General features: G+C 40.7%; 1 protein-coding gene and 1 pseudogene across 1 annotated transcript in view; both read right to left on the reverse strand.

Annotated features, from left to right (window-relative positions):
* The window catches only part of LOC137628803 (eukaryotic translation initiation factor 2D-like), a 191,459-nt gene that overhangs the window by 55,152 nt on the left and 112,137 nt on the right, over positions 1-24,170 (reverse strand). Inside the window, exons 6-7 of the mRNA XM_068360027.1 lie at positions 23,736-23,855; positions 5,831-5,949 (exon numbers count right to left, since the gene is read on the reverse strand). Of these exons, the coding sequence (XP_068216128.1) occupies positions 5,831-5,949; positions 23,736-23,855 (239 nt within the window). The remainder of the gene's footprint in view (positions 1-5,830; positions 5,950-23,735; positions 23,856-24,170) is intronic.
* On the reverse strand, positions 7,844-7,967 carry LOC137628922 (U4 spliceosomal RNA; annotated as a pseudogene).

Genomic DNA, 24,170 nt, shown 5'->3' on the forward strand with positions numbered 1-24,170 from the left:
TGAGAGGGTTACTAAGTTGTCTTCCGTCCATCTCAGATGGCAGAGGGGCTGGCTGTGAAAAAGTACTTCCTTTTATGTTTACGTAAGCCACTACCATGAGTTGTTGCTCATCAGCACCACTATCCTGAAAGGAGCTGGTGGAATTACTTGAGGGCTAGACAGGCTGCCCTCATTTTTAGGAGGTTTATGTGGCACTGTCATTCAGACTCAGACCACAGTCTGGAGACTGTGGTGCAACATGTGAGCCCCCACCCTTCCTATGACGCATCTGTAAAGAGCATCAATTACAGGGGAGGAGTGAGAAGGTCTACTCCCCTGAGGAGGTTGGTGTCTAACACCCACCAACTCAGGTCTCTCTTTTGTTCTGACCCTATTAGAACCAGAAGATTTGGAGGGTCTTTGTTCTGAGACCAATAGTTCTTCAACTGCTACTGGAGAGAATGGATACGAAGACGGCCATTGGGCACCAGCCTCTCTAACAAGGAGAGGTGATGCAGTAGATTCTGCCCCCGATGAGCTGGTAACCTGTTTTGTATCAGAAACAGGCTGTTTGTCCACTTCAACCTTGCCTCTCTAATCTATCAAGTGACGGAAAGACTTAGCCTAGCTTTGTATTGATATTCATTCTGAGATATACCAGGATCAGCATAGGGAGCAGAGAGGAGTTCTTGTGATTTACCACAATCCCCAGATCGAGGCAGAACTCGAGAAGCTTGTCCCAATGAAGGAGAAGGATTTCCATCAAATCTGCCAGAATCATCCAATCGTCTAAACACCGAAATCGCTGAAAGCCGTTCTTGTGAGCCCAAGTTGACACGAGGGAAAAGATCTGAGCTGCTGTGAACAGGTAAAAGTACAGCACTTTGAACTGGTATATATTGTTGTCAAAGACAAACCTTACATAATTCCTTGATGGCTGGTGGACTGGGATCTAGAAGAATGCGCTTTGAAGTTCAGTGTTATCATTTAGTCCGATGGTCTGATGGCCTACCTGACTGTTTGAGCCATCTCCATTCTAAACAGAGTTTGTTGAACAAACTCTTTCAGAGCTAAGAGGTCCACGACTGGTCTCCAGCCTCTAAATGCCTTCTCGACAAGAAAGAGTCAACTGTAGAAGCCTGGAGACCTGTCCTGGACCTCTTGGAGAGCATCCTTTTCTATCATGGTCTGGATCCCAACCAGAATTGCCTGCTCATTTACTCATCCCATTGCGTAGCAGCTCATCATTGCTGGAATGCGGGTTAGAGGAAAGACATAAGAGTGTGCATGGGACAAGGTATCCTGCAAGGAGGACAGAGACCGACAAAGGTTAGGCCCCCCTGATAACTTCCTCTCTGCCACCTGCTCTTCAGGCATCCTCCCACTGGTGGACTGGTTGGAAGAATGGGCCCCTAGCGGAGGCAACTTCATCTTCCACTCTGCCTCCTCTCCCTCATGAACCTAGGTTTCAAAAGGATTGCTTGGGTCCTTGTTTCCTTGATGCAGGTTGTCCTGTTGCATGATGGCTGCTTTTCTGCCCCTGGCAATTTACCGGTGATGTCTCTGTGGCAGAAGTGTCCTGGAGTAAAGGCAAGATGTAATTGCCATATGGAGAAGAGAATTGTGACTCACTTTCCTCCATCCTTCTGCCACTGCCTCGATGTCCTCCACATTAAAGAGGGAGGAGCCATCCATCAAGAGTTTTGAAGCTTCATCACTTCTGAGGCCCCTGATTCCTGAATTTTGAGAGGCTGGAGTCCAGTCTCCTCAAAACCCAGTTGACCCATTAGTTAAGGATGTTGTGGGTGAGGAATTCCACCGTCCTGGAACCTGAAAGGAAGAACGCTGACATAATGTAGCTTCGTTCTTCTGGTTGGAGGAAAGATCTTCATTCTTCAAGAGGTATCCCACAGACCCCAACCAACATTCCAACCATGAAGTGGCCTGTAAAGAGCACTTTGCCACCAGCTCCATGTTTGTGGCAACAGCCGCTGAGAACATCACCAAAAGCAATGACAACTTATCTAAGGACATGTTTCTGGGTTAGAGACAGTACTGCCAGATCCAGAGGAAGTGGAGATGGATCATCCTCAACTATTTCAAAATATTTTCTCTGACGAACATATGGAGGAGGAAGTAGACGAGAGTAGTCAACTAAACATAGAGATTGCGACGTTCCTGCCACCTGGCCGTATGACCTCTTCTTGGTGCCCTTGACTCCCATAGACCAAGGCAAGGCTACCTTAGTCTTGGTGGGTCGGTCAAGGGGTATCATAAAGATGGTAAATAATGGTCTCCTTTCCCCCCGCAGGAATCTGATCAGGTTCTCCCAAGGAGTTGATTTTCCTGATGCAGCAAAAAACCGGGAGAAAGACATGGTCCGAGGCTTTCTGCTACAAGGGGGAGGTCTTAGGAATGCTGGATATTGGTAGCATACCATCTAAATGTTCACATCCATTGTCAAAGAGGTCTTCCACATCCAAACTCACATCCATAGGAGCTCAGGGCAGGTTGGGGTTGTTACCAGAATGGCTAGCCAACTCGAGTAGGATGGATCAGGGTAATTTCATACGACCTGTCTCTCATAGCAGCCTGGGTAGCGTAATGCGCTCCAACAGGAGGAGTCATTCATTCATAAAAGGCTACTACGAGTGGGAGAGACAGGTTGTACTAGCACCTTACCCGTGAGAAAAAAATCCCCCCCACCACCATCAGAAAATGAGAAGGGCTCTGGACTACCTGATCAACCAATACCCAGTAAAGTAGCCAACAATACACCGGGATTGTGCCTGTTGTCCTAAACTCCCCCCTTAAGGGAAAGCGAGTTCCAATGAGTGGAACAAGCAACCTTGAACCTCAAGCGAAAAGGCAATCCTCCTCGGTTCCTTCCTAGGGGTCTACAAATTGTGTAGCAAGCAACCAGTTCCATGTCCCTGCACTGAAGGGGAGGGGGGGGGGAGAACCTTATCCTCCAACTGCCACCAATTCAATGGAAGTTGGCCAAGTATGTATGTTACAAATCGAAAAACCAGGGTAGCCAGTACCCCTTAGAAGATAAATGTTATTGCAGTGAATCTCCTTAGCGATTGCTTTCGGGCAAGAGACCGATCGGTAACGACCAATTACATACAACTACTTCCAAAAAGTAAGATTGAGAAGTATCTTCAATCTATTGATGGACAGGTAATTTATGCATAAGTTCATCTACAGACCAGTAACAGACCAAGGAGGGGGAAAATCATATGGGCGTAGCCCTAATTATTATTTGTATCCTGAACTCGGTTGGAGAACATTGATAAACGTTAGTAAATGAGACCTCCTCCTTCCTATGAACGACGAAAACATAAGTATTTCTTTGTCTCCACTCGGCAAAACTGGTACAGTATAAGTTTTGAAAGGTCCCTTCCAGGAAACAATTTGCTTATGTCAAGTTCTTGGTCTCACTATTTTTTAAAAACTATGACCTCCTATCGGAAGTTAGGAAGGAACTGCCTGGGATGAAGGTAGACAGCATATCCACTATGTCTGATTATGGGAAGGAAAAAGAGTATTGCATAACCAGGTTTCTCATAAGGAATATAGCCATCAACACTAATGATTTATTAGAACAGAGTTCTAATTGTAAGATGGTCTATACAGTAGTCCTTGCCGGCAGAAGGATCTCTTGCTCGCACATGGGCATATCCATCTGCGGTCGGGTATGTGTGGCCTCTTTGCCTCCAAGTAAACGGTTGATAACGAGTCTGAACCCATTTGCAGGAATAAAGTATGTGTGACGAATCGCAACATTATTGCCCAAGGAATTTTATCGACGACTAGCTGCAGCATTTTTCAAGATGTGAGCACATGCGGCCAGAAAAAAAAAAAACAAAAAAACATACAGCTAGTGTAGCGATCATACCTCCCTCGGGGTTTGTTATTGTTCATAAATGTAATGAGAAGTCGACAAAGTTTGTCTGGCTGCCTTGTGGGAGGGGCTTGTTAACGCTCGTAAACGTAATGAGAAACTGACAATGTTTGTCTGGTTGCCTTGTGTTGTTTGTAAACATAAGCATAAGCTAATACTAACTTTATGGCTAGACCCAGTAGCGTACGCTATCTAGTGCTGGCAAGAAGGGTTTTACAAAACCACCATGGTTACAAAGATGAGGCGAGGGTCTCACACGAGGCGAGTCTTGCCCGAGGTGAGGGTCTCGCAAACCCACCATGAGAACTAAGGCAAAGCGAGGGTCCCACAAACCCACCATGGGTACTCAGACGAGGCGAGGGTCTCACAAACCTGCCATGGGTACTAAGGCGACATGAGGATCTCGCAAACCCTTGCCTCGGGTACTAAGGCGAGGCGAGGGTCTCGCACGAGGCTAGTCTCACATGAGGTGAGGGTCTCGCAAACAGCTCAGGTACTAAGACAAGACAAGGGTCTTGCAGACCTCCTTAGGGCAGAAGAGCTTCGAAACCAAGGTCCTCTTAGTACTCCTACCCATCCTACCCGCCAAAAAGGGGATGTTGGGTAGCCTTATGTCATCCCCTCGGAAGGGAACAAAAAAGGCTAAACTGGACTTGAAGACCAGCTGTTTCTTCCTCATTAGAGTTAGAAACTATGGAGAGCAGCGAAAAGCTTGGCCTCACAAATCTCCAAGAGCTTTGTCGTGCCCAAAGGCATGCTGAGGCAATAACCATACAGAATTATAGCTTACGATACTCGTCGATAGGAGAGGAGGCAGCCAAAAGCGGCCGGCAGTCGTCATCATCTGTGGCAAATAACCCAAAGGAATATTGCAACGATACTCGTTTCGTATCATGAGGGTACGGTGGCAGTGAGTAGGAATTGTATGCAATCACCTAACTCATTCGTCGAGAAGCTTCGAAGAGCAAAGACGTATCAAAGTTCTACTGGAGGGATCCCGCATGAGGGAAACCCCACAGATGATGGTAGTCTCTTCCATGGACGGGAAAGACGACCAACCTCTATTGCTTTCATGCAAGCGGGGGGTGGGGGGGGTGGGGTGGGGGGGCAATTGGACAGTGGCTGGTGGAGGAACTCTCCCTCAGAAGGAAAAGTTGCTTAATACATGGTGGAGGTTAACACTCCCTCGAAAGGGAAAATTATCCTACACCTGGAGGCAAACTTCCAGGCAGCACTCTCTGCTTTCCGTCAACAAGCTAAGGTTCTGCCTCATCAAGTTCAAGGTCAACATCGAATGTTGCCTGTGAAACATAACCAAAGCTCGTTTCTTGGTTTATCCCGAAAGGTTACCCAACAAGCCACTCCAATGAGTTCTTGTCAGCCACTGCTCATACCCGCCCGCCGAAGTAGAGCGAACACTGGGCGAGCAGCAGAGGAAGAGGCCAATGACTTCTTGCTACCTTCCTTACACGGGGAACCCATGTGTAAGGAAGGCAGTTCAAAGGAAAGGGACATTTTATTAAGCATTAGGCCAATTCCTTTTAACCGTAACCGGTTAAAAAGGATTTGGGGGAGAAGGAAACTACATCTTTACTAAGCCAAAATAAAAAGTGACAGTTAGGTGCTAGTGCTGGTGTGCACATGAGGGTTACCTACCCCGCTCAACCCTGCTAACTAGCAGTGGGTAGTTACACTCTGACAATAAATCTTATCGGCTGGTTTCAGCTTCACCAAAATAATACTCCACAGTAAAGAGCGGAACGTTTGTATTTTGCACAAAAACAACTGTATTTTGTTTATTCTTTATGTCACTCTGATAGGTGAAGTTGATACAAGATTTTGAGCAGAAACACTAAAAATCATTCCATGGCTTAGAATCTGAGGAAAAAATTTATATCTGTATGATAATATATTATTTTATGAAATAACACCACTTCCACCTACCTGAGGCCATTGGCTCTATAAAATGGTAACGTATCTCCAGAAACTTGATAGAGTTCTTCTATAATTGGAGGGACAAATGCATTTTCATTTTTTGTAACAGGTTTTACTGTTGTCTCCCCCTGCAAATAATAAAAATTACATTATAAGATAAACATCTGAATTATAATTATTATTACTTGCTAAGCTACAACACTAGTTAGAAAAGCAGAATGCTATAAGCCCAGGGACCCCAACAGGAAAACAGCCCGGTGAGGAATGGAAACAACAAAAATTTAAATATTTTAAGGACAGTAACAACATTAGAATAAATATTTCCTATATAAACTATGACAACTAACAAAACAAGAGGAATAGAAATTATATAGAATAGTGTGCCCAAGTGCACCCTCAAGCAAGAGAACTCTGACCCTAGACAGTGGAAGACCATGGTACAGAGGCTATGGCACTGCCCAGGAATAGAGAACAATGGTTTGATTTTGGAGTGTCCTTCTCTTAGAAGAGCTGCTTACCATAACTAAAGTGTCTCTTCTACCCTTACCAAGAATAAAGTACCCTCTGTACAATTATAGTGCAGTAGTTAACCCCTTGGGTAAAGAAGAATTGTTTGGTAATCCCAGTGTTGTCAGGTGTATGAGGATAGAGGAGAATCTGTAAATAATGGGTCAGACTATTCGGTGTATGTCTAGCCAAAGGGAAATATTAATAACCTGAGAGAAGGATCCAATGTAGCACTGTCTAGCCAGTCAAAGGACCCCATAACTCTCTAGCGGTAGTATCTCAACGGGCGGCTGGTGCCCTCACCAACCTACTCCTACTACCTATGGCAAAGAAATAATTCAAGCAACAAGTCTGCTTCAGAGCTTCACAGCGTTTCAAAGTGACGTGTACCACGGAGATACTTTTTCTTCTTAATTACCTGTCCACATCCAGAGCATCTTATAATATAACCCTTGGGATGCTTTGCCAATGAACATACCTCGCTCATATGCCTGTTTCTGTTGGAGGTATTTGAATATATCTTGTTGCAGATATAACATTGATTTTGGAGGGGCAATCTCATCTTCAAATCGTGTGGCATCTACAACAGGTACTTGTGAGGGCACTTTATTCTTCATGGCACCTCCAATGAGTGACAGTTACAGTAGGAACTATTGAGGGAAATGTATTCCTCATTGCACCTCCAAATTGTGTGAATTCCACAGCAGAAACTTGAGAGGGAAATTTATTCTTCATGGCACCTCCAATGTGTGACAATTACAGCAGGAACTTTTGAGAGAAAACAACTCTTCATGGTATCTGCAAATTGTGTGATGTCCGCAGCAGGAATTTTAAGGGAAATGTATTCCTCATGGCACCTCCAAATTGTGTGATGTCCGCAGCAGGAACTTGTGATGGCAATTTATTCTTCATGGCACCTCCAATATGTATAACATTTACAACAGGAACTTGAGGGAAAATAATTCTTCATGGCTCCTCCAAATTGTGTGATGTCTGCAGCAGGAACTTTTGAGGGAAATGTTTTCCTCATGGCACCTCCAAATTGTGTAACATCTGCAGCAGGAACTTGTGAGGGCAAGTTATTCTTCATGGCACCTCCAATTGTGTGATGTCTACCGTAAGAACTTGAGAGAGAATTTCTACTTTAATGGGAGCTGGTGGGACTTGCGGTAGTCGAGCAAACTTAGATTAAGTGCATTTGCTTTAGTCTGCTGCTAGAGAGCGGCTTCCTCCGCGCATAGAAGCCACAGTGAGAGGAATTCCATCTTTCATTCATGTGTCTTTGTTGTCTTGAGATGTTTGTCCTAAGGAATTTAGTGACACTTCATAAGATCTTTTGCAACTGGATCCAAACGATGTTTTAAATAGTCAATCCACTTTAGTAGATTCTACTTCAGCTGGGGAAATTGTCGAGCTTTCAATACAAGCAGGGGCAGACTTGTGATTTGTGAGCAGCCTTGGCAGCCAGCTGCTTGCGAGGAGCCTTTCCTCCGGTAGATTTACGGGCGGTCTGCTTGGTATGAGCCATTGCTTAGTGTTGATGCGATCGAGAACAAACGCAAATGATGTGAGTTTCAACTAGCAATAATCGTACCTTGGTTAGCCCTCATTGGTTACGATACTGCCACTGCGCAAAGCTCTTGCTTGCTTGTAAGATTCCCCATCCTTGTGCTGGACACGGGCTCTTGCGTCACACGCCACCAATTCTCATTGGTTACTCGTCAGAACTCACAAGCCGTTTAAAAAAACACGAAGCTCAACTCACACACACACACATAAGGCGTTACAAGGCAGTTTTAGAAAAAAAAAAATTGAGGATTTTAAAAACTTCTTAGCAGAAATCCCTAGTCAGCAACTGTAGCGTGATTATTGTTTGGCACAGTGATTTTTCTTATTTTGGGTAATTATGAAATGTTTAAGTTAATATCAATTAGCTATATGACCATTATCCCAATTTTATTACATATTTATATAAGAAATCACTAAACCAGTCGTAGTTTTCATCAAAACTAAACATGTTTGGTGTTTCAAGTGTTGTTTACATGAAAGCAGAGTTGCCAAAGGTTCGTCATGAAATTTTGGTAGAGGTAAAATTCTTGTAATATTTCCATAATTCCTCATAAAGATTATAAATTTTCACACCAAATGTAATTATTGATCAAAGACATCAAGAACTTCTTTTAGGTGGAATACTTTTGTTACTGTTTATGTGATTCTAGGTCTAGTTACTCTTTTGCTAATTTGGTAATATTGCACTCAACTAACAGAGAAGTTTTTTCCAAGGTCGTATTCAGTAACTGTGTTTGTATTATTTCGGAACTCAGGCAACAAAGTCATTATCAATATATTGCTTTATTACAAAATATCAACAAAATATGAGATAATAGATATATGCTGCATAGACAACTAATATGTTATAGCGTCGTCTGCTACAAGACCACTAGTTGGCATGTTTGCTTGTAGAATAGGGTTGGCGAGTCATCATATGATTACCAAAACAAACAAATAAATTTTATTACATATGAATGATAATTGTAGGTTTATATTCTATCTCTTATGAGTTTGAGTGTGGACTTTTCCTTATAGGATCATCGTCTTTATCCTTGTCGACTAGATAATGCCTCTGCTGCATTGTGTCTACATGCTTGGGGTGTTAAAAGGTCAATTCATGTTACCATGGTTGCTAGGAATAGCTGTTGCCTTAGAATGGATATGTTTATATGTGTACTAGTAAGTGTGTTTTTGCATACGCACACTCCCACCACCACTATTATTACCTACTATTATTGCATACCTTATGAAACAAACAAAAAAAGGCATAAGCATATGTGAAAAAAATATATAAAACCTATTCATGTTGTATACTACATATTTGCAGACTTCAATTTTGTGTTATACATCCTTCTTAGATCATTTTTCTGGCAGATTCATTTGTACCCATTTATCTTATTGATTGCGTTTGGACAATCCTCACTTTCATCATTTGATATGTCATAATCACTGACATTGTCAATGTCAAAGTCACTAGTATATAATAAAGAATCATTATCATCATAATGAATAAAAACAAGGAAATAATGATAAAATGTATCGGAAATGAAAAACATTCATAACATTATCACAAACATATGTCGATAACTTCGCCCACCCCCTTAAGTTGATGTTACCTTTTCCCTTTTATTGTATGCAAAACCTTATAATATCTGGCAACTCTTTCCTCCAGCTGCAAGTTGATTGGTTAAAGAGTATATCTACGTCACTGAGCTAGTCTCAGGGGGTCTTAGACTGAATCCCAGGAAATTTGAAAAAGGAAACATCGCTAATATCGATGTTGTCCTTTTACAGCTCATAATGCATCAACAAAATCGACGCACAGCACGTTTTGGGTTAAAGAAAGAAAATTTCAATGAGTACAAGTCATTAAAAATTGTCAATCTTAATATCAGTATATAAATAAATATACAAGAGAAATATTATACAAAAAAATTCTACCAAAAACCTTATGGCTATGCCTACATTACAGTGGAGACTCATGTCAAACAGCTCAGAAATCTTTAGAGATTCATGAATAACTATCAAGGACAGTGTGGTAGAAAAATGGAGGAAAGTGTCACATCAGTGGAACACCAGTACCCCCAAAGTCTGTCTCTTAGACAAGCTAAGGTGCAAATTCACTTAACTCCTGCCTAGGTGGCAGCAACTGCCCCGGAGGCATCAGTGTGTGATGGAGTTACAAGGATTTTGGATGTCTCAAAGAATTTTTAATCCATCCTCGGAGGCTCCATTTAGCTCTTTGGTAGAGCGATTTAGCTTTAGCATTTAGAGTTTGTATGATCAACTTATTCTTGAACTCGTTTGCCATGTTACTATTTACTGGATCCCCTGAAAGTCTATTCCACCATGTTACTATTTACTCCATCCCCTGAAAGTCTATTCCACCATGTTACTATTTACTCCATCCCCTGAAAGTCTATTCCACCATGTTACTATTTACTCCATCCCCTGAAAGTCTATTCCACCATGTTACTATTTACTCCATCCCCTGAAAGTCTATTCCAAGTATTTGCTATTTTGTAAGTAAAGAAATTGCCACATAGAGTAGTGTTGTATCTTTTCAATTCCATTTTATGTCCGTTACCTCTGAACTGACTAGTGCTAAACATGAATAGATTGTTGTAATCTATATTTGTCATTCTTTTAAGAATTTTGAATGCCTCTATTAGCTGTCCCTTACTCGTTGAGTTTGTAGATCAAATAAGTTCAAAGATTTCATCCTTCGTCTATATCCCCATTGCCTTAATGTTGGAACTAGTTTGGTGACCCTAGCTTGTACTGTTTCCAATCTACCTATATCCTTCTGAATACTTGAAGCCCAGAATTCTAGATGAGGTATTACTAGTGATGTGTACAGCTATAGTATAGTGTCTTTGTTTCTGTATTTGAATTGTCTCTTTACATATCCTACTAGTTTTGGTGCTTTCTTTTCAGCTTTTTTGTTCTGTTAGGTGAACTTCAAATCCTTGCTGATGATAATACCGAGATCTTCCTCCTGGTCACACTTTCTATTTCATTACCTGGTAATGAGAAATTTGAATGTTGGTTACTATAACTTATGAGCATGACTTAACATTTCTCACTGTTGAAAGGCATCTGCCATTTTCTGGACCATTCTCCTAGCTTCATTAGATCCTCTCTTAAGGCTTCTGTCTTTAGAATTCACAGATTTTATGCCTAGTTTAGTATCATCTGCAAATTTGGCAATTCTACTTGTTAATCCGAAATCTATGTCGTTGATGTAGATCAGAAATAGCAATGGGCCAAGGACGAATCCTTGGAGTATTCTGCTTGTAACAGCTCCCCATTCTGAAGCTTCTCCATTGATTACAACTCTCTGTTTTCTGTTTGATAACCAATCTTCGATCCATTAAGCTGGCTCATCAATGATGCCTGGTGCTCTGATTTTGACCATTATTTTTTTATGAGGAACTTTGCCCAAAGCCTTTTAAAAGTCTAGGTATATAATGTCTATTGCTCTGCTTTTGTCATAAATGCTAAATATGTTGTGAAAAATTTGAGCAGATGTCACACATGGTTTATTTTGTCTAAAACCATGTTGGCTGCCTATCAGAAGATTGTTTTTCTCTATATGTACTACTATTGAACCTACTATAATTGATTCAAAAATTTTGCAAAGCACTGAAGTTAGACACACAGGCCTGTAGTAACAGTTTCTTCTTTTGGTCCCTTCCTGTAGATTGGAGGAACACTGACTATAGTCTATTTTTTATAGCGGTGCATATTTGCACTTGACTCACAGGGGTGCCCTTTTAGCTCGGAAAGGTTCCTGATACCTGATTGGTCGGAAGTATTTTTGTCCGAACACCTTCATTGTTCTCGAATGATTACCAAGTAATGTGAATCGAAACTTATTTATTAACCCATATTTCTCCATCATATATATGTTTTGTCAATAAACAATGTGAAAGAATAAATATACTATAAAGAATCGTCTTGGTAAGTCTAAATTCAATAACACAATCCGCCGAAGTCAACGACAGCAGCTTGTTTTCGGATGCACGCTTTGTAATTTTGTAATTTTTCACATATTTTAACACAAATTGGGATAGATTACACTCAGCATAAGTTAAACATGTTATTATAAACTTTCTTTGAATACCAGAACTTACCAAAAACATGGAATTAATAAAACCCGATATTTGTGAAAACTTATGGGGAGGTGAAAGAACAGCCTTATAGCGGCCTGGCGGAAAAACGATCCCTTCTGAGTTGTAGACGCAGTTTGTTTTTTTCTTTCGTAATATAGTTCGGCCTATTCCTTTCCCTTTAAATAGTCTTACATTGTTTCTCTTCGTATTATTTTGCTTAGTATTTTCCCACATTCCTGTTCCTCACCTAATATCTATCTATTTTCCCCGATATCCCTTCTTTCAAATATGGGATATCCGCACTACGATTCCTTATTTCTTATCCTCTGTCGAAAGTGATGGCTTGAAGGGAAGCGCGTGCTAGTCTCATTAAAATAGTGTAGAGGCGGGAATAAAAAAATACTATGCTTAATATCAGGTTTACAGAATAGGTTATACTTGCTACACAGCATAACATTTATGTTGTTATTATTATTTACCTACTTACTGACGTAAGGTACAAAACATAAGGAATCGTAGTGCAGATATCACATAGGCCTATATGAAAGAAGGGATATCGGGGAAAATAGATAGATATTAGGTGAGAAACAGGAATGTGGGAAAATAGTAAGCATAATAATACGAAGAGAGACAATGCAAGACTATTTAAACTGAAAGGAATAGGCCGAACTATATTGCGAAAGAAAAAGCAAACTGTGTCTACGAGTCAGAAGAGATCGTTTTCCCGCCAGGCCGCTAGAGGCTGTTCTTTCACCTCCCCATAAGTTTTCACAAATATCGGGTTTTATTAATTCCATGTTTTTGGTAAGTTCTGGTATTCAAAGAAAGTTTATAATAACATGTTTAACTTATGCTGAGTGTAATCTATCCCAATTTGTGTTAAAATATGTGAAAAATTACAAAATTACAAAGCGTGCATCCGAAAACAAGCTGCTGTCGTTGACTTCGGCAGATTGTGTTATTAAATTTAGACTTACCAAGACGATTCTTTATAGTATATTTATTCTTTCACATTGTTTATTGACAAAACATATATATGATGGAGAAATATGGGTTAATAAATAGGTTTCGATTCACATTACTTGGTAATCATTCGAGAATAATGAAGGTGTTCGGACAAAAATACTTCCGACCAATCAGGTATCAGGAACCTTTCCGAGCTAAAAGGGCACCCCTGTGAGTCAAGTGCAAATATGCACCGCTATAAAAAATAGAGTATAGTTTCCTTCCTTGTGGTGCCTTTCTTTCGTTGGCTGTCTTTCGGAACATTTTATAAAAGTGTGGGGTCATCTCTTCTAGTTCTATAATCTCTCCTGGATGAGTATCATCTGGACCTGGTGCCCTAGACTTACCGAGTCCTTTTATTTTCTTTTTGACATGATCCATTGTAGAGGTGATTCTATTTGATGGTTGTGACACTTCATATTTGATAGCTGGTCCGGGAAGGGTCACTGATTCTTCCACCGTGAATACAGTTACGAAATATGCATTTATTAGTTCAGCTTTTCCCAAGTCATTTGTTATAAGATTGACCTTCCAGTCCCTTACTGGGTAAATATTGTTTTTGATTGGTTTTCCACTGTTTACATATGCAAAAAATTCTTTTGGGTTTTCTTTACTAGCTGAAGCTACACTTCTCTCTTCATTGATCTTGGCCTTTCTAACTAGTTTATCTACTTTTTGGCATAACTTCTTGTGCTTGGAAATTACATAAATTGAAGGCTGTGGACTCATTGATTTACGTTTCCTGTCTCTACGTCTTATTGCATTGGCTATCTCTCTGTTGAACCACTTAGGTTGTGGACTTCTATTTGGTAAAATTTTTCTCTGCAGTATACATTTAGCCCTTTTTTCTTTATATATTTCTACAAAGGAGTCCCAGTGTGTATCTATGTTTGCTGTTTCGTCGTATTCTAAATTCTTGGTGTATTCCTTAAGTTTTATCCGGTTACTACGTCTTTAGTCTAGCTTTTTTTATAATTTTCCTTCCTTTTAGATGAGGAATGTTTACTTGAAACCCAACTATTTTGTGGTCACTTTTGCAAATATTTAAGCCTACTGAAACACTGGATACTAAATTTTCTTCTGTTGTTAGCATCATATCTAGTATGGTTTCCCCTAGTTGGTTTATCGACCCACTGATGGAGGAATTAATTGTTGACAAATTATAGTAGCCTATGTCCCTCTGTGTTTGATGTAGAAATCATAGTGTCCTGGTTTACTGCTTTATTAAACTCTCCCACTAGGACAGCTAGCTTATTGTTAACTTCTTGTCCAAGTTGTATATACAGCTCTTAGTCCTGTTCTTGTGTTTCATGTGGTCTGTATATTACTAGTATGGACAAGTGTTTCGCTATAGTGTTGATATCTGCACCTGGCACTTCACATGCGGTTTCTAATTCAATTTTAATAGGGTTTAAGTTATTTTTAACATAAAGCATTACTCCTCCCCTTTTTTATAAGGCAATCTTTATTGAAAAGTTTGAAACCTGGGATTTCGTATTCTCTGATAAAACCCTTTGTTTTTTTCTTGAATCCAGGTCTTGGTAATGCCTATGACATCTAGTTCCTCAGTAGCTATCATTGCCCTGGAGCTTTCCATTTTGTTTTTAACTGTCTGAGCATTGAATTATGCCACTCTAAGGATATTTTCAATCTTTTTTCTCTTCCTCTGTGGCTTTGCTAGTTTCCCTGATTTACTAGTATTTTAGTTTTACTTTTATCTGCATTATCCAAGTTTTCCTCTATTTGTTGTTGGAGGATTTTCTAAGGGTCTAGTTTGTTCATGGTCTACTGTGTTTAAGTAATTGTACAGGCTGAGATCAAGTTGATTTCCGTATAGTCTCTTGCTTTCTTCACTAAAGTGTATTCCGTCTCTTTTGTATAATTTTCTCTTGCCGTAGCAAGTGTCCCAGAGATCTATAAATTTAACTTTCTTTTTCTGGCATGTGGACTTAAGCCTTTCGTTTATCCCTATGGCCTTACGGTGGGTGAAGTGGCTGACATTGAGTCTTGGGAGAATTCCTATAACTATAGTATTATTGGTCTTGTTTCTAGCAGTTTCAACAGTTTTCTCTAGATGTTTAACCAAAGGTTCTGTTTGGTCAGCAGTATCCAATCTTAGGAAAAGGCAATTTCCAGTTGCCTGAACAATAGTAGTGGTCTTATTGTTCTCTTGTTATTTTTACTAACTAATTCTTCTATTTTCTGTGCGTTGGCACCTGGATAGGACCTGACCTTTCTCCTCTTTTTGAGGCCGAAGTGCTCCCCTTGGTCCTTTATCATAGTCTCCAATTAATAATGTCTCATCTTCCTCTTCCTATGCTAGGGGGGGGGGGGGGTTGAATCTGTTGTCGGTGGTAGTTTCATTTCTACTCAGTTGTTTAGTCTTCCTGCCCTTAGTTACCCTTCCTTTAGCAGGTTTCATGAATTCTCTGCTTTTATTTGTTATTTCCTCTCAAGGTTCTGTCTTTGATTTTACCTTATTTTGTATTTCTTGGATACTAATCCCATATTCTACCACATCTATGACTTCTTTGTTCCTTATTTCTATCTGTTGGAACTTGGATATGATACTGTATCTATCTATTGTTTTCCTAGTTCTTGGTTTTCATTTTAAATTTTTCTATTTCTTGTTCCTCCTGACAAAACAGGCATACACTATTACAGTGCAAGTTTACAGTGCACCCTTCTTTGAAGTCTACACACCATTTGTTTATTTGGTATTTTGCACATGTGTCCTTTAACTTCAGTTTCTCACTCATGCTTAACCCTTTTACCCCCGGGGTATTTGGAAATTTCCCACCCTTAACCCCCAGGGGGTTATTTTTTTCCAAGCACATTTTGCAGTATATTTTATTTAAATTGCTCTAACAGCCTTAATTTTTGTCATAGAGAGGTCAGGTTGGTCTCATTCTCTTGGAAAATGCCTGAATTTTCTCAAAAAATTATCAAAAAATATGAAAAACTAATTTTTATAGCATTTTTTTGCAAGGACGTACCGGTACGTCCATGGGGGTAAAGGGATGGCTTTTGTGAAACGTACCAGTACGTCCTTTGGGGGTAAAAGGGTTAATTTCTCTGTGATATTGTCTAATGTGTATATTTGGAAATCTCAGCTAATAATTTCTATAATTATTAGCTTTGTGGCCACTTGTGTAAAAAGGGACGGGTGGCTGATAATTATCCACCTGATGCCGCATCTGAAAAATTCTGGTTGACTTTCCACCTTTTCTGTCCCTAACCTTCCATTAGTGCTCCCATACCAACAGTCAAGTATCCTCAACATTGGGCTGTCCTTAACACGTCGCAACTCACAACTGAGCAACACAAGGCAAAAGCCTGTTTTCTTGCCAGGATTGACAGCGAAAGGCTAGCTATTACTGGGATTTCCAGACATCCATGAAGAGCCAGACTCTTGGGTAATACAGAGTTTTACCAAGAAGCAGCAACTGGGTTTTTTATTGGCCAGGACTCCAAGGCACAAAAGCTATGTCAACTTTATGAGCAGTTAAGCCTGTTTCGCTGGGGTCGGTCACAGGGAGTGGTCAGCTATTACACTTTAGGAATGTGCTTTGTGGGGCACTGATATCACAATTCCATTCTTGTGTCCCATGTCAACCTTGTATTCCTCAGTCCCAGTCTCTCGAAACCTGTGAGCGATTTCCTAGCGTTGTTTATAGAAGTTCCAAAGCCTCTGCTCTGACGCATGAGGTAACTGTCACCACCTTAATGTCTATATGTGTATAGGCTAGTTATAAATAGCCATCGTATCTAAATATCTAATGTTTTCTAATCTTTTATTTTTATTTTCTTATTTAATCCATGAGATTGAAAGTTTGGATAGAAGGGTTGAGAAAGAGAAAAACAGAAATATGAAAATGTAGATAAGTTAATGGTGGTCCGGTCCTAGTCTGAATGCTCAGAGCAGGTCTTAGCAGCATGGTTAAATCTACAAGGTTGGAAAATACCTCCCCAACGCCATGGCACACCCCTTCATCGCATCTCGCAAACTCTCACTTCAACAAAGTACTGAGAGAGAGAGAGAGAGAGAGAGAGAGAGAGAGAGAGAGAGAGAGAGAGAGAGAGAGAGAGAGAGAGAGAGAGAGAGAGAGAGAAAGAGAGCAACGTATTCATATGATAACCAACAATAATAGCTATAAACGAACTATAAGGAAATTGTGATATCTTTTAACATATTGGTGCTGATGTAATATTTATTCTGAAGATCTTTTGAATGAGTCAAGAAATTATATAAATGATTCCACTCCTTGTTATTCGTATGTGCGCATAACCATAATACAGTAGCATAACCTTGAGATCAGCTGATGACTACCAAAAGTAAAACAAAAGTAATTGTTGATTATTGAAATGTTTCTGAAATTTAAAAATAGAATACAAACATGCTTTAATAAATCACAATTGAACACAATAATGTCTGAAGAAATATGAAGACTTACTAATGAACTAAAAATGAAATACTCTATGAAGCTTTAAAAAGAACCATCCGTACGTGGGCACCCATACATGCACAGAGAAAGAGAGATAAAGTGTTTGTATGATAACTAATAATAATGGTTACAAATGAACTGTATGGAAACTATATCATCTTATAACATATTGGTGCTAATGTAATATCATTACGAAGATATTTCAAATAAGTTAAGAAATTATATAAACGCAACGCCTTGTTATTTGTATGTGTGCATTTCTCGATATGGTAGCGGGACTTTGAGATCAGCTGATAACCAAAGTTGAATAAAAAAAAAAGTCTTTAATCGTTGATTGTTAAATTGCTTCAAAAATATATAATAAAAAATGCTTTAATAGTGCATATGATATTCTATGAAACAAGAAAATGAAAAGATGATATACAGTAAGAAAATACTGATAAAATATAACAGATGATTACAATATCATGACACACCATAATAAATCCACGGAAACTTCACTTTTTAAGTTTGATATACATCCAGGTCGAATTAGGAGGCCTCTCTCGGTCCCTATCTCAGTCGTAAATCGATGACTACCTGTACTTGCTTGCTATTATTCATAAATGTAAGCACAAGCTGACTCTACTGCTTCGGGACTAGAGGCTTGCAAAAATAGCCTTGCAAGGGTATGTCTCACTAGACCACTGTGCCCTGAGGGCAGGGCAGGATGGGGAGAGATTACAAGAGATAGGAGGCCAACACCATATGAGTGCTCTAAAGATCTCTCTATCCTGTAGGAAAGAGAAGCCTGAGGCAGTAACCCAAAAGGATTACGTTTCACAATATTAGGCGTCTTCCTAAGAACGGTGCAATGTGGCGGCCCAAAGCGGTCGGAAAGCATTCTTATCTGCATCAATACCTTAGCAGGATTATGTCTAATGAGACTCATTGTGCTGGCTCATGCGGTGGCCGCAAACAATCAGCAAGCATCCCAATGTGTGGCAATAATATCTGAGGGTTTTGTCTTGAGCGAGCATACACGTGCAATTGAAAGACCTTGTACCAGCCCCTTTTTATAGAAGCATTAGCAAGCTCTTGTAGTTTTGTAGACCTCCTTAGGGTGAGGAGCTTGCCTGCACACCTCGCTATGCTTAGCATCAGGTGGGCTCTCCTCCCATTAAAAAACGTAGTCTCACATGTAAGGGTTTGTTGGCTTCAGTACACAAAGAACATAAACACTAGTCAGGTTCTCAAAGGAGGCAGGCAAGTCAGGACAAGTAAACTAGTTGTATGTCGAGGTAAGTGCTTGCCAGCATCAATGAGCACTAGCGAACACCAACAAATACTAGCAAGCGCCACTGAACGCTGGCGAACGTTAGCGAACAATGGCGAACGTTGATGAGGCGAGTGTTACCTGATACCTATAAAGATATAAAGATGGGAGGAGGTAAGGTGTGAGTACAAGCTACTGAAGTAGCATGTATTTGAGGCAATAGCAAGCTGAAGCTCTGCACACTGGCAAGTAGTCTGTCGCACACTCGCAATGGGTACAATGGCGAGCAACCTGGGTTACTAACATATCTTTGCCAGAAAGAGGAGTTCACCCACCCACCTCACTAGTGCTAAGTGGATGGGTGGACAACATTAAGCATGACTTCTGTATAAGACTAAGGTCTCTGCAAAGAACTCATGCTCGTCTTATCACCAACAGGGGGTTGGCGAGTAGCCTTATGTCCTCCCTTCGCAAGGAGACAAAAAAGCAGTGCTAAATTTGTAGAACAGAAGATTCTCCCTTGTGAGAGGTAGAAACCCTCCATGAGCTCTGTTGTGCCCAAAGAGTTACAGTATAGCCTACGAGACTCGTTGATGGGAGAGGCAGCGACTGCAAGCAGTCGGCAGGCATCACCATCTGCGGCAATAACCCCGAAGGAAAATTGCTCACCAAAATCGTTACTATACCCTGAGGGTATGGTGGAGAGGGGCGTGAGCTGCGGGCACACTCCAAACTGCGTCATCATCAAGCTCTGAGAAGCTTTGCTCTTAAGAGCTAGAACGAGGCAAAGAAGAATCCAATACCCACTGGTGGAAATCCCGAGGGGGGGGAGACCACTCAGGTAAGGAACATCTCTCACGCAGGCGGGAAGGGCGCCCAACACATGTGGCCACTGGCAGTGAGCACTTCCCGCAAACAAGATGACAGCTAAACAGTGGTAGGAGACACTGCAGGGAGCTCCTCTCACAAACGGGAAGGCTGCTGAACAGCGGACGGATGAGTTGCCCTACACCTGGAGGCGGACCTCAGGAGCGAACTGCTTCCTGTCAAAAACTTTAGTAAGCTCAAGTTGATGGATGGCATCAAGTGCTGCCTGTGAAACATAGCCGAAGCTAGTTTCTGGGTTCACCCCGAAGGGATCTACAGACTGGAAACCCCGAGGGGCACCAGTATGCAACTGCTCTTATTCCTATGTCAGAGCTGCAGGAACAAAGGTGAGCAGAAGCAGAGAGTGCTGCCACTAACTGTAGCCCCTCGGAGACCACTCCTTAGTGGGAAGGCCCGAAACCCCCAAGGAGGGCAGGAGTTGCCACAAACGGCAATGGGAGACTCCCCAGGTGGTAACTGTCATCTTTGCTAAGGGAAGTGACGGAGTCTGCACTTACAGGTAGACCGGGGTTTGCACTCTGGAAAGTAAGAGAGTTTTAAACTTTTTAGTCAATTAGCTAGTTAAAAGGTTTTTGATGGGAGAGGAGAGCAAGACCACGTCTTGACTCTACGGAGCTGAAACAAAAATGGCGTTCAGTTATTGGTGCTGGTGTGAGCGGGGTGGTTGGTCTAGCCTTGCTCCCTATTCACTAACTAGATGAAGGTAGTTACACCTCACACACAGGTTTTGCGGCTACTTTCAGCTGTTGCCAACATAAATATAAACTGTAAAGATCGAAAGAGTTTGCATATAGTAACGGAACTAACAAATTAGGGTAACACTTAGAATAAGGCCTTGAAACTGGTAACTTATCAAATTGTAGCCAACATAAGTGTCCAAGAACTAGAATTTTATGAACTATAACTGAATCAATTTTCTATGTCTGGACAACTAATTGTTTTCAGATTCATCTGACTTACAACCTCCGTTCCAACGAGTTCCAGTATCTTTTACTCTAATTATGATATGTCTCTAAAACATTTTGTTATAAAACACACATTGGGGGCACCAAATGGATAAATATTATTTTCTGAGCTAATTGTTGGAGGCAGCATGAGGAAGGGCAGTGAATGGTGGAATGAAGGAGTGAAGGTAAAAGTGGAAGAGAAAAAGAGGGCTTTTGAAGAATGGCTGCACAGTAATAGTGTAGAGAAGTATGAAAAATATAAAGAGAAAAATGTGGAAGTAAAGCGCAAGGTACGTGAGGCAAAGAGGGCAGCTGACCTGAGGTGGGGTCAGGGATTGGGTCATTCATATGAAGAGAATAAGAAGAAGTTTTGGAAAGAAGTGAAGAGAGTAAGGAAGGCTGGCTCAAGAATTGAAGAGACAGTGAAAGATGGAAATGGGAGGTTGTTAAAAGGAGAGGAGGCAAGGAAAAGATGGGCGGAATATTTTGAAAGTTTACTGAATGTTGAGGATAATAGGGAGGCAGATATAATTGCTGTTCCAGGTGTTGAGGTGCCAGTGATGGGAGATGAGAATGAGAGAGAGATTACAATAGATGAAGTGAGGAGAGCACTAGATGAAACGAGAGTAGGAAAAGCGTCTGGTATGGATGGTGTGAGAGCTGAGATGTTGAAGGAAGGGGGTGTGACTGTACTTGAATGGTTGGTGAGATTGTTTAATATGTGTTTTGTGTTGTCAATGGTACCAGTAGATTGGGTTTGTGCATGTATTGTACCACTATATAAGGGTAAGGGAGATGTGCATTAGTGTTGTAATTCAAGAGGTATTAGTTTGTTAAGCGTAGTTGGAAAAGTGTATGGTAGAGTAATGATTAATAGGATCAAGGATAAAACAGAGAATGCAATCTTAGAAATACAGGGTGGTTTTAGAAGAGGTAGGGGTTGTATGAATCAGATTTTTACAGTAAGGCAGATATGCAAGAAATATTTAGCAAAAGGTAAGGCGGTGTATGTTGCGTTTATGGATCTGGAGAAAGCGTATGATAGAGTTGATAGGGAAGCAATGTGGAATGTGATGAGATTATATGGAGTTGGTGGAAAGTTGTTGCAAGCAGTGAAAAGTTTCAACAAAGGTAGTAAAGCATGTGTTAGAATAGGAAATGAAGTGAGTGATTGGTTTCCGGTGAGAGTGGGGCTGAGACAGGGATGTGTGATGTCGCCGTGGTTGTTTAACTTGTATGTTGATGTAGTGGTGAGAGAGGTGAATGCTCGAGTGCTTGGACGAGGATTAAAACTGGTAGACGAGAATGACCATGAATGGGAGGTAAATCAGTTGTTGTTTGCGGATGATACTGTACTGGTTGCAGACACAGAAGAGAAGCTTGGCCGATTAGTGACAGAATTTGGAAGTGTGTGTGAGAGAAGGAAGTTGAGAGTTAATGTGGGTAAGAGTAAGGTTATGAGATGTACGAGAAGGGAAGGTGGAGCAAGGTTGAATGTCATGTTGAATGGAGAGTTACTCGAGGAAGTGGATCAGTTTAAGTACTTGGGGTCTGTTGTTGCAGCAAATGGTGGAGTGGAAGCAGATGTACGTCAGAGAGTGAATGAAGGTTGCAAAGTGTTGGGGGCAGTTAAGGGAGTAGTAAAAAATAGAGGGTTGGGCATGAATGTAAAAAGAGTTCTATATGAGAAAGTGATTGTACCAACTGTGATGTATGGATCGGAGTTGTGGGGAATGAAAGTGACGGAGAGACAGAAATTGAATGTGTTTGAGATGAAGTGTCTAAGGAGTATGGCTGGTGTATCTCGAGTAGATAGGGTTAGGAACAAAGTGGTGAGAGTGAGAACGGGTGTAAGAAATGAGTTAGCAGCTAGAGTGGATATGAATGTGTTGAGGTGGTTTGGCCATGTTGAGAGAATGGAAAATGGCTGTCTGCTAAAGAAGGTGATGAATGCAAGAGTTGATGGGAGAAGTACAAGAGGAAGGCCAAGGTTTGGGTGGATGGATGGAGTGAAGAAAGCTCTGGGTGATAGGAGGATAAATGTGAGAGAGGCAAGAGAGCGTGCTAGAAATAGGAATGAATGGCGAGCGATTGTGACGCAGTTCCGGTAGGCCCTGCTGCTGCCTTCGATGCCTTAGATGACCGCGGAGTAGCAGCAGTAGGGGATTCAGCATTATGAAGCTTCATCTGTGGTGGATAATGTGGGAGGGTGGGCTGTGGCACCTTAGCAGTACCAGCTGAACTCGGTTGAGTCCCTTGTTAGGCTGGAGGAACGTAGAGAGTAGAGGTCCCCTTTTTTGTTTTGTTTCTTTTGTTGATGTCGGCTACCCCCCAAAATTGGGGGAAGTGCCTTGGTATATGTATGTATGTAATTACGGAGAGAACGACGATAAACCATATCCATCGCAAACCTGTTCACTTACATTTAAACCAATATCTTAGAAAAAGATCAGCCATAGACATACACAAATAGCATAGAATGGCTACACCTTATAAATATTACTCGCAGATGTGTAAACAAAAAAATGCTGAAATGTGCAATTGCATGAAACAGAAAAGTTAGAGGTTGTAGTGGCAACAATCACTGATATCTGAAGAGTTCACATTTTTCTTTGTGCATGCCCACAGCCAGTTTTGCACCTAACTTGGAGGAAGGAGGGAATAAAAGAAGGAGATTTACTCTATAATTTTATCTAGAGATCGCCAACTTAGCACTTCCACTTAATTAAAAGACAACTTCCATTTACGAGTTGAATATTTTTCATGAAAATTTACTAGTTGAAAATGATCCTTCATAACAGGAAATGAGGGAACTACATGCTTCACAATGATTATTCATCATCACCCAGCAATAATTCCCTTGAACAACCCCCAAAAGAAAACAGGGCAAAGCCACAATTCATCCCCTTTACTACAAAAAATGAAATCGAGTTTTCATAGAAACTTTCAAAAACGAAATCACAATCTGGGGAGTAGGTATCGGCATTAGGACGAACATGTAGTGGTGAACGTACAGAAAGGTAAAATGAGATAATCTACCTACGATGTAGTATTCGCATACACAGCCATATGATCACAATACAGAACTAGAGGGGCTAGGCAATTTCAAAGAAAGAAAATGGGAAATTTTGAGTTCAAGAGTAGATGTGGACATCTAACCAGCTTCAAGAGAACTTCATCTAAATAAAATGGTACACTAACCTGGTCAACAACAAAGTTTTTGATGTCTTCATGATTCCAGTTAACTGCAGTAATATTTTCAATACCTTTCGGAAATTCCTTAACTGATATTATGTTGTTCTTGGCCATGGCATTCAGGAACTGTAAAAATCAAGAAATATACAAGTCATAACCAAAACTCATGAAGTTGTGTATGATGAGAATATTGAAATAATACTGTATATACATAATCCTCTGAAACATAAAATACACACAAGATGTACAGCATACAATACTATACTGTATGATGTACTTATGGAAATGGACTTTGGACTCAATAGAGGGAATCGTTCTTTTACAAGACCTCAATCCCCTCAACCATATACATCAACCAAACACAGTTTTATTTTTACAGTAGAAAAAAAAATATATTCTTAAAATGAAAAGAAAAAATTAAAATTAGGGACATAGGTACAA

Source organism: Palaemon carinicauda, chromosome 36, assembly GCF_036898095.1.
Source record: "Palaemon carinicauda isolate YSFRI2023 chromosome 36, ASM3689809v2, whole genome shotgun sequence".
Lineage (NCBI taxonomy): Eukaryota > Metazoa > Arthropoda > Malacostraca > Decapoda > Palaemonidae > Palaemon > Palaemon carinicauda.